Below are 11,860 nucleotides of genomic sequence, written 5' to 3'. Positions count from 1 at the left end.
GTACTACTACTATTTCTACTACTACAACTACTACTACTACTATTACTGCTTCTAGTACTACTACTACCACTACTATTACTGTCACCACTACTACTACTATTATTACTACTGCAAATTACTACATATGTATTTTTATGCTCTTGTGAAATTTGACCTGCAGTTTTGAATTTGTATTTGTATTAAAATGCAGTTTGCAGATTTTTATTCAGTTCAAACTTTGCACCTTTGTAAATGTGATGCAAGAGCGAGTTTTATTCACTTCCTCAGCGCTTTTATCGAAATAGATTTTAACTCGGACATGCATCGTTTTCATCGCACGTCTTCACACCACAAACTGAGCCTGTGGTTTGACTGGACAGATATTTTGGAGATACCTCGAACAGGAAATGTCACGTTTGCTCGACATTCAAAACCGCGCAGATACAACTGTGAGAAACAAATACCCACAACTTTAAAGTAAAAGTTCATGAGAAAAAGAAACAAACGCAAGATTTTTGTTTTGAAATTTCACAAACTCGACTTATTTTTGTCTCCAGATACGACGCGAACATTTGACTGCAATTCTGTTTTATTTTTAATTACAAAAACACCGGCCAAGTCTCTTTTATTTTTTTTATTTTATCTGATCAAAAAGTGGTATTTGCGTTGCCAGTTTAAATTCTCAAAATCAGTAGATTAGAATAGAAAACGGCGCTTTTTCACGTAAATTGATCTTTAACTTTGGTCTGTTTGTTTAGTCAGAGAAACTTTGCTCCCAGGTTCAGTTGTGTAATACTTTTTATTTTTTTATTTATAATTATTTTTTATTTTATTTATTTTTTTGGTACATGTAGTTCCTTTTAATTTACACATCTTTGTTTTTGTTTCAGGGCACTGAAGAAGGAATCTACTCGGTAAGACTCAACATTATCACGTTATTACAACTACTGTTACTACAAGAACTACTACTACTACTACTACTACTACTACTACTACTACTACTACTACTACACTACTACTACTTACTACAAGAACTTACTACTACTACTACTACTACTACTACTACTACTACTACTACTACTACACTACTACTACTACTACACTACCACCACCTACTGCTGCCACTACTGTTACTGTACTAACTACTACTACTACTAAGAACTACACTACTACTACTACTACTACTACTATACTACTACTACTACTACTACTACCACACCTACTGCTGCCACTACTGTTACTACAAGAACTACTACTACTACTACTACACTACACTACTACTACTACTACTACTACTACCACCACCTACTGCTGCCACTACTGTTACTGCTACTACAAGAATACACTACTACAACTACTACCTACTACTACTACTACTACGACTACCACTACTACTACTACTACTACTACACACTACTGCTGCCACTACTACTGTTACTACAAACTACTACTGCTACTACTACTACTACTACTACTACTACAACCTACTACTACTACTACTATACTACTACCACTACTACTACTGCTACTACTACTACTACTACTACTACTACTACTACTACTACTACTACTACTACTACTACTACTACTACCACCACCTACTGCTGCCACTACTGTTACTGTTACTACAAGAACTACTACACTACTACACTACACTACTACTACTACTACTACTACTACTACACTACTACTACTACTACTACCACCTACTGCTGCCACTACTGTTACTGCTACTACAAGAACTACTACTACTACTACTACTACTACTACTACTACTACTACTACTACTACTACTACTACTACTACTACTACTACTACTACTACCACTACTACTACTACTACTACTACTACTACTACTACTACTACTACCACCACCTACTGCTGCCACTACTGTTACTACAAGAACTACTACTACTACAAGAACTACTACTACTACCACTACCCACTACTACACTACTACACTACTACTACTACTACTACTACTACTACGACTACCACTACTACACTACTACACTACTACTACTACTACTGCTACCACCTACTGCTGCCACTACTGTTACTGTTACTACAAGAACTACTACTACTACTACCTACCTACCACTACTACTACTACTACTACTACTACTACTACTACTACTACTACTACCACTACCACCACCTACTGCTGCCACTACTGTTACTACAAGAACTACTACTACTACGACTACCACTACTACTACTACTACTACTACTACTACCACCACCTACTGCTGCCACTACTGTTACTGCTACTACAAGAACTACTACTACTACTACTACTACTACTACTATTACTACTACTACTATTACCACCACCTACTGCTGCCACTACTGTTACTACAAGAACTACTACTACTACTACGACTACTACGACTATTACTACTACTACTACAACTACTACGACTATTACTACTACTACTATTACCACCACCTACTGCTGCCACTACTGTTACTACAAGAACTACTACTACTACTACTACTACTACTACTACTACTACTACACTACTACTACTACTACTACTACTACTACTACTACTACTACCACTACTACTACTATCATCACCACCACCACTACTACTGCTACTACTATGACTCCTACTACTCCTACTCCTCCTACGACTACTACTACTATCATCACCACCACTACCCCTACTACTCCTACTACTACTACTACTCCTACTCCTACTACTGCTACTACTACTAGTAGTGCTACTACTACAACTACTACTAGTACTGCTACTAATATTCCTACTAATGCTACTACTACTACCACCAGCACTACCACTACTGCTACTCCAACTGCACCTACTGCATCTACTACTTCTACTACTACTACTACTACTACTACTACTACTACTACTACTACTACTACTACTACTACTAAAAATAAAAATATAAATACTAATATACTAACTACTACCAATACTACTACTACTACTACTACTACTATACTACTATACTACTACTACTACTACTACTATACTACTACTACTACTACTACTACTACTACTACTACTACTGCTAAATCTATACTTCTACTGTGTGTTTAGGGTCTGACTCAACCTGCGGATACGTACGAAACTATCGGCATGAAGACCTAAACACACACACACACACACACACACAAACACACACACAACACACACACAAACACACACACACAAATACACACACAAACACACAAAAAACAAATACAAAACTATCGGCATGAAGACCTAAACACACACAAACACACAGATCTTCATATTTTTGTTTCTGTCCGTATTTAAATTCAGATTTTGTCATATTTTGTGGTGGTTTTTGTGCGTCTTCTGAAACTGAGAAAATGGGAACTGGTTTGAATAAGAGGAAACTGTAAAACACACACTTCCTTATATGGAATTATTTAGTCACTTAAGAAGCTTCAGGTTTTTTTTGTCTTATTTTGTTGTGTGTGTTTTTATTTCAGAATACTGTCGCTTTTATCACATTATTATAAATTGCATAGTTGTAGTGCAATTGTTGTGTATTTTATCTGTGTTTTGTTGTCATGGTTCTCGATTTCTAAACCATAATTAATAATTTAAATCGCTCTTTATTTAGACAGTAGAATGTGATTTTCAACATTAAATCGTCGTACTTTCTTTTATTTTACAGTGTAAGGCCGATACGATACAGTGAGCTTTCGATACGATTCGATATATTTCAACTCGATTCGATACCGTTCAGTAAAAATCAAGTCTAAATTGTGGCTGTGAAACTAAAAGTGTTTGTTAAACCCACTTCTTGTGCAAAGTTCATATGAAACAAAACAAAAGTGTGTCATTTGTTTTTCAAAATAAAACCAAAAAAATATAAGAAAACTAAAAAAAAACAACAATTTCTTCATTATCTGTCTCCAAAACCAAAATGAAAAAACAGATAATGATTCATTTTTTCAGTTTTCGATTTTGTGTTTAAATGAAGAAAGGAAAAAACACATAACGGACTGAACCAGGACTGAACCAGGTCTAAACCAGGTCTAAACCAGGTCTAAACCAGGTCTAAACCAGGTCTAAACCGGTCTCAGTCCGAGTCTTAGGCCTCGTCTCAGTCTCAGTCCTGGTCTGGTCCTTGTCCTGGTTGAGTCCCGGTCTCAGTCCTAAACCTAGGACTAAACCAGGACTAAACCAGTCTCAGTCCTGGTCTCGGTCCTGGTCTTTATCCTGGTCCTATCCCGGTCTCAGTCTAGTCAAACCAGGACTGAACCAGGACTGAACCAGGACTGAACCAGGACTGAACCAGGACTGAACCAGGACTGAACCAGGACTGAACCAGGACTGTCGAGTGATCATCAAACTGGGACTAGACCAGGACTGAGATCGGGACTCAGACCGGGACTCAGGCTAGGATCAGACCGGGACTGAGACCTGGTTCAGTCCTGGTTCAGTCCTGGTTTAGTCCGTTATCCGTCTTTTCCATTTTTCATTTAAACACAAAATCGAAAACTGAAAAAACAAATCATTATGTTTTTTTCATTTTGATTTTAGAGACAAATAATGAAGAAAATAGTTGTTTTTTTTTCCATTTTCTTATTTTTAGTTTTATTTTGAAAAACAAATGAACGAATGACACACAGATTAATCCTGTAAATGTGACAAATTTTAATTTAAATTCCTGCTCAAATCAGAATCAAGTTTTAATATCTATAAGGATCCAATTTTCCAAGTTTTAATTTCAAGTTTAATCCTGTTTCGAATCGTTTTGTTCCGGTATTTCTTTGCACAGTTTTAGGTTTTATTAAGCTGGAATGTTTTTGATTTTATTTTGTGTTTCCAACTTTGTAAAATTAAAATAAATTCAAGCTCAATTCTGTTTTTCGCCACAAGATGTCAGGGAAGCGATGGATCCGAGTTTAGCCGGAGGCGCAGGAGCAGCTTTAGGAACAACACACTGTATTTCTGTACCATTGTTACGATCGCATTTGAACTTTTGTAATAAAATATTATGTTCTTCTACGCCATTGTATCTGCGTTTTTTCTTTTTTTTTTTTTTTTTAATGTGTGTGTGTGTTTGTTTTTTTGTGGTTGACCCTTTGACCCACAGAAAATGTTCCAGACACAAACAGGTCATCGGTGTCGGACTGATGATGCTGATGAAGCTTTTTTCCGCTTTGCGTCAATGATTTTAATAACGAAACAAGTCTCGACATTAGTTTTTCCCGGAACGGCCCAAAACCAGTGATTTGGCCCAGTTTTATACAAAAAAACATCCAGATTTTGACCAATTTTATACCTGGCAACAGTAAAAAGAAGCGTAAATTGTGATTTGTTTCGGTAAAATCCAAAAAAGCGGCTTAAAAAACGACCAAAACATAAAGAAAATCCAACTTAAGTCTGTGCAGTTAAATGAATTTTGATCACAATTTTGATTTGTGTGTCAAACAATCTCCAAACTCATAATCAAGATGAAACTATTTTGCTTATTTTTGTATAATGAAGTATATTTATTTTAATTTTTAAATATTGAGATTGTAGAAGAGCTGGATATAAAGTTTATTTTGGACACATTTATGTTTTTTATGCCTAATTTATGTTTTATATGTCACAAAACTGCTCTAAGGTTCATATTTGTAGACTATATTTATATTCAATTTGAACGTTTTGTGTAAATTATCGATAAAGTGTTTTTTTTTAGAGAGAGAAATGCAGAATAAATGCATCGTGTAACTAAAAAATAACTATACTGATTCATATTAGTGCCGAGTTCAGAAGCGTTTTACTTAATTACACACTCGTTTCCCAGTTTTATTATTACCAACCACCACAAACCGAGAGTGTCCTAGTTTTTTTATTTTGAAAATCTAGTCACCTACTGAGCCTGTGACCCCTGCCCAGCAGATTTATACAAAAAAACAAAACACTGATTTGTCCCAGTTTTATTCAAGAAATGTTGCAGGTGTCTATTTTTGACCAATCTAAACCAGGACTAAACCAGGATTTTATCAGGTATATCTCAGGTCTAAACCACATCTAAACCAGGACTAAACCAGGATTTTATCAGGTCTAAACCAGGATAATTTCAGGTCTAAACCAGGACTAAATCAGGTCTAAACTAGGACTAAACCAGGACTATTTCAGGTCTAAACCAGGACTAAATTTCAGGTCTAAACCAGGACTAAATCAGGTCTAAACCTAGGACTAAACCAGGACTATTTCGGATCGAAACCATGTCTAAACTAGGGCTAAACCAGGACTATATCAGGTCTAAGCCAGAACTAAACCAAGTCTAAATCAGGTCTCTAAACCAGGACTATTTCGGATCTAAACCATGTCTAAAATAGGACTAAACTAGGGCTAAACCAGGACTATATCAGGTCTAAACCAGAACTAAACCAGGACTAAATCAGGTCTAAACCAGGACTAAACTAGGACTAAACCAGGACTATTTCAGGTCTAAACCAGGACTAAACTAGGGCTTTAAACCTGTCAACAGTAAAGAGAGACATAAACTTTAACTTCCTTTGGCAAAATCCAGAAAAGCTGCTTAAAAACGACCAAAACACAAAGAAAATGTGATTATACTGACACATTACATCCTTAATTTTCCTAAATTACTCACTTGTTTCACAATTTTATTATTACCAGCCACCAAAAAAACCGGAAATGTCCCTGCTGTATTTTATTTTGAAAATCTCGTCACGCTACACAGGTTAGAGAATAAATAGTTTTGTTTTTTTTTACACACCTGAATGATTTTTTCTTACTCTCCTCGTGATTACACACTGCTATTAATTAATTATGCATATTTATGTGTAATTATTTGAGCTGTATTTATAATTTTTTTATATTCTGAGTGTTGTAGTTTTTTTTTTTTTTTTGTAGTTTTATTTTATGCTAACTAGCTAACGAGCTCCTGTCAACACACGCGCGCCACTTTTAAAACAAAAACAGGTAAATTCACGAACAAAATCCAACTTAATCACTTTTTATTCACTCGTTTTAGGCTCACGGTTGTAAAGGAATCGGTTTTAACCACGTGAGAGTAAATAATCCCGCTTTTTACCTCTTAAATTTTCGCGAGTGAGCCCGAATTTACGCATGTGCTCCCGCTGAATTATTGTTGTTTTTTTTTTTTGTTTTTTTTTCCTTTTGGGAGGAGGTAACCTTTGCGTGTTTTTGTCTTAAGCCTCGCCGGTTCGTTCTCACCTGCTCTGAGCAAGTAACGACGAGAAAATAACTGTCACTGCCTCCTCCTCGCCGAACCTGTCCGGCCACTTTTACGCACGGACGAACGCCTCCAAAAGTTCCAACCCTCCCTCCTCCTTTTTACGCGTCAGGCACAGGTGTATCCAGACAGGTATTGCGCTTTTTTTGGGTCGGTTAGGCGAACACCATGGGGTTTTCCTAGCACCGCAAACCGGATTCACACTTTTGTTTTTGTAAATATTCCTCTTTTCCCCCCCGTTTTGGAGTATCGCAGGTTGGATTTTTATTTTTTTTATTTTTTGGCGAGGATGACCAAAGCGCACCAGAGGCATTTTGGGAACGAGTGACTGGACCTCGGAGCTTCGTCCTCAGCTTGAACAGAAAGTTTCCTCGTAAGGAGAATGACAAGGCTACTCCTGAGACTTGCACTCTGTCTGTGGATTCTGCGACTATCAGGTGAGAAAACTACAAAAAACTACAAAAATGGCCGATGTTTATTGACGTCGAATTTTGATACGTCGAAAGATGATTGACAGCTGTTATTTTCTGCGTAATTGTTCGCGTTAAAGCCACTCCGTAAGCTCATTTATTACGAAATATTTCAGCGTATTATCATTGTTTACAAAAATGCAGCAATGGGTCTTAAAGGGTTTATTTTCTGATCTGTGTTTCTGAAGTCATTTCCTCATCGAAAACACACCTGGAATTTTGTTTGATTCACGCACGTTTGACTCAAACCCTGCACATTGAGGCCGAGTTCCTCTCGCAAACAGAAAACGTCCACTTTGTGATGTCACGAGGTGGTACAGAAGGTGCTCCACTGTGTTTTTAAACTCCACACACTTTCACTAGAATCATTTGGTTGATTTCTGACAAACTCTGCTGACCTAAACCAAGACAGAACTAACTCTAAACCAGGTCTAAACCAGGTCTAAACCAGCACTAAAAAAAGGACTGAACCAGGACTGATCCGGGACTAAAACAGGACTAAACCAGGTCTACAGCAGATCTAAACCAGGACTAAAAAAGGACTGAACCAGGACTAAAACGGGACTAAACCAGGTCTAAACTAGGACTAAAGCAGGAGTAAAACAGGACTAAACCAGGACTAAAAAAGGACTAAACCAGGACGAAAAACAGGACTAAACAAGGACTAAAACGGGACCAAAACGGGACTAAACCAGGCCTAAAACAGGATTAAAACAGGAATAAACCAGGACTAAAAAAGGACTGAACCAGGACTAAAACGGGACTAAACCAGGACTAAAACGGGACTAAAACAGGACTAAAACAGGACTAAACCAGGACTTAACTGGGACTAAAACGGCACTAAACCAGATCTAAACTAGGTCTAAACCAGGACTAAACAAGGACGAAACCAGGACGAAAAACAGGACTAAACCGGGACTAAAACAGAACCAAAATGGGACTAAAACAGGACTAAACCGGGACTGAACCGGGACTAAAACGGGACTGAACCAGGACTAAAACAGGACTAAACCAGTACTAAACTAGCTCTAAACTAGAACTAACCCAGGTCCAAATCACGTCTAAACCAGGGCTAAACCAGGACTAAACCAGGTCTACAGCAGGTCTAAACCAGGACTAAGAGAGGAAGAACCCCGAGCCCATGGAGCAGGGTGTCCACAAAGTGTGACTGGGGGACGGTTGTGCTTAGTCCTGTTTTAGTCCTGGTTCAGTCCTGGTTCAGTCCTGGTTCAGTCCTGGTTCAGTCCTGGTTCAGTCCTGGTTCAGTCCTGGTTCAGTCCTGGTTCAGTCCTGTTCTCCTCATGAGCATATGCAGTTTGTTTTCAGCTCCGGTTTGACATTTAAGTTGTTGCTATTTTACATTTTTACATGTGTTATTTTTCACTAAAGGTAAAAGTGCAGCTGTCAACATGAAAAATACCGTGACATCACGAGGTGGAACGGAGCGTTTTGAGGTTTGGAGACGCAGACAGATGAATATTAAAGGATTACTCATGTGTGAATGAAACAAAACACAACTCCAGGTCTGATTTTAGACAAAATAACAGCTTTAGAACTCGACTTTAAGCTCACGAGAGTCGGTTTTGTGTAATACTGGACCTTTAAACCTGCACTGAGGCTGTTTTTATTTTAACTTTTACATCAAATCGTTTCTAGCAAATCATTAATTACACTTTAATAGGTGAAACATTACTGATCTGGTATGTTTCCTTATCGCTTTTAGGCGGCCGAGTTTGGACAAAAGTGCTGCTGTTTTCCGTATTTGAAGCCAGAATGTGCTTTTTTTGTTTTATTTTTTCTAATCAAACGTGTAGTAAAGGCCCTGTTGTTGTTGTTGTTGTTGTGTTGAAATGAGTGAATTTATTACGTGTTTTTATTGGTCCAGTCCTTGTTTACTTTTGGTTTCGTACCAGTTTAATCAATTCTACTTTTTAGGTCCAAGTTTAGTCCTGGTTCAGTTCATTTCGTCTTGCATTAAGACAGTTTGACATGTGTATTTCTTTCTGTTAACCCTGTTTTTACCCGGGACAGTCCCAGTTTTGATTCTGTGTCCCCTGTCCCAGTGGATTTAACCAAAACCATTGATTTGTCTCAGTTTTATACAAGAAATGTCCCAGGTGTCTCTGTTTTTGACCAATCTGATCTAAACCAGGACTAAACTAAGACTAAACCAGGTCTATCTCAGGTCTAAATCAGGTCTAAACTAGGGCTAGAATAGAACTATATCAGGTCTAGAACAGGTCTAAACCAGGACTGAACCAGGACTAAAACAGGACTACAACATGACTAAACCAGGTCTAAACCAGAATTAAACCAGGACTAAACTAGGGTTAAACCCAGACTATTTCAAGTCTAAAGCAGGTCTAAATTAGGTCTAAACTAGGGCTAAAATAGAACTATATCAGGTCTAAACCAGGTCTAGACTGGGGTTTAAAATTATGGCTAAACCACAATTATTTCAGGTCTAAACCAGATCTGAACCAGGTCTAAACTAGGGCTAAACCAGATCTAAACCAGAAGTAAACCAGGACTAAATTAGGGCTAAACCAGGACAATTTCAGGTCTAAACCAGGTCTTAACCAGGTCTAAACGTGGTCTAAACTGGGTCTAAACCAGGTCTAAACTGGGTCTAAACCAGGTCTAAATCTAGGTCTAAACCAGGTCTAAACTGGGTCTAAACCAGGTCTAAACCAGGTCTAAACCAGGTCTAAACTAGGGCTTCATACCTGCCAACAGTAAATAGAGGCATAAATTGTGATTTGTTTTGATAAAATACACAAAATCTGCTTAAAAATGCCAAAAAAAAAAAAAAAAAAAACACAAAGAAAATGTGATTATACTGACTCACCGACTCTGTTTGTTGTGAATGACCCGAGGACAGAACAGTTTTTTCTTAATTACACACTCAGTTCACGGTTTTATTTTCACCCTAAGTTGAAGCAGAGATTCTCCTAAAGCAAGAGTGACCAGAATTTCAAAATCAAAAACTGGGACACTCTCGGTTTGTGGTGTTGGTAATAATAAAACTGTGAAGTGAGTGTGTAATTAAAGAAAATTGTTCTGCACTCAGCTCATTCACGACGAGCAAGAGAGTCAGCACAGTCACAGTTTCTTTGTGTTTTGGTTATTTTTAAGCAGATTTTCAGGATTTTACCAAAACAAATGACAGTTTATGTCTCTCTTTACTGTTGGCAGGGATAAAGCCCTAGTTTAGACCTGGTTTAGTCCTGAAATAGTCCTGGTTTAGTCCTAATTTAGACCTGAAATAGTCCTGGTTTAGTTCTGTTCTAGGCCTGGTTTAGACCTGAGATGGACCCGATATAGTCCTGGTTTGGTCTTAGTTTAGTTCTAGTTTAGCCCTAGTTTAGTCCTGGTTTAGACCTGAAATAGTCCTGGTTTAGCCCTGGTTTAGACCTGGTTTAGTCCTGATTTAGCCCTAGATTAGCCCTAGTTTAGACCAGGTTTAGACCAGATTTAGACCAGATTTAGACCAGGTTTAGACCAGGTTTAGATCAGGTTTAGACCAGGTAGACCTGGGATAGACCTGATGTAGTCCTGATTTTGTCCTGATTTAGCCCTAGATTAGCCCTAGTTTAGACCAGGTTTAGACCAGGTTTAGACCAGGTTTAGACCAGGTTTAGACCTGGGATAGACCTGATGTAGTCCTGATTTAGTTTTAGTTTAGACCTGGTTTAGTGCTAATTTAGACCTGGTTTAAACCTGAGATAGACCTCATGTAGTCCTGGTTTAGTCTTAGTTTAGACCTGGTTTAGATCAAATTGGTCCAAAACAGAGACACCTGGGACATTTCTTGTATAAAACTGGAACACATCGATGGTTTTGTATAAATCTGCTGGGACAGGGGACACAGGCTCAAAACTGGGACTGTCCCGGGTAAAACAGGGACGTCTGGACACTCTCCTAAACACCAGTAACACAAAATGATCCAATATTTACCAAATATTCACAGTTAACTAAACGTTCACCGTCTGACTGAACAGGAGTGTGCTTTGCCTCTTTCTTGCTGTTGTTGTGTTTTTAGACTCTTCACCCGTGTTCTATTTCCAAGATTACGACAGGCAGGGCATCTGGTTTAAGAATTCTACCACCCCAGTGTCCTTTTTGTCCTTTATCATTCCAAACGTTTGGCTTTCTCTCTTTCCACATGGTGTTCTGTGCCTGTGTCCGTGTCTGTGTCTGTGTCCATG

General features: G+C 38.0%; 2 protein-coding genes across 2 annotated transcripts in view; both read left to right on the top strand.

Annotated features, from left to right (window-relative positions):
* Positions 1 to 4,973, top strand: part of fcer1g (Fc epsilon receptor IgFc epsilon receptor Ig) — a 22,001-nt gene extending 17,028 nt beyond the window's left edge. The window contains exons 4-5 of the mRNA XM_055156698.1: positions 870 to 893; positions 3,048 to 4,973. Coding sequence (XP_055012673.1) covers positions 870 to 893; positions 3,048 to 3,098 — 75 coding nt within the window. The 3' untranslated portion in view covers positions 3,099 to 4,973. The remainder of the gene's footprint in view (positions 1 to 869; positions 894 to 3,047) is intronic.
* Positions 4,974 to 7,478: 2,505 nt separating this feature from the next.
* The window catches only part of nectin4a (nectin cell adhesion molecule 4a), a 102,612-nt gene continuing 98,230 nt past the window's right edge, over positions 7,479 to 11,860 (top strand). Inside the window, exon 1 of the mRNA XM_055156695.1 lies at positions 7,479 to 7,619. Coding sequence (XP_055012670.1) covers positions 7,565 to 7,619 — 55 coding nt within the window. The 5' untranslated portion in view covers positions 7,479 to 7,564. The remainder of the gene's footprint in view (positions 7,620 to 11,860) is intronic.

This window comes from Boleophthalmus pectinirostris, unplaced genomic scaffold (genome assembly GCF_026225935.1).
Source record: "Boleophthalmus pectinirostris isolate CB_2022bp ecotype Guang Dong unplaced genomic scaffold, ASM2622593v1 HiC_scaffold_20, whole genome shotgun sequence".
In the NCBI taxonomy this organism is placed as follows: Eukaryota; Metazoa; Chordata; class Actinopteri; order Gobiiformes; family Gobiidae; genus Boleophthalmus; species Boleophthalmus pectinirostris.
Note: the sequence above shows the minus strand (reverse complement) of the source record. Positions and strands in the feature narration are given on the sequence as shown.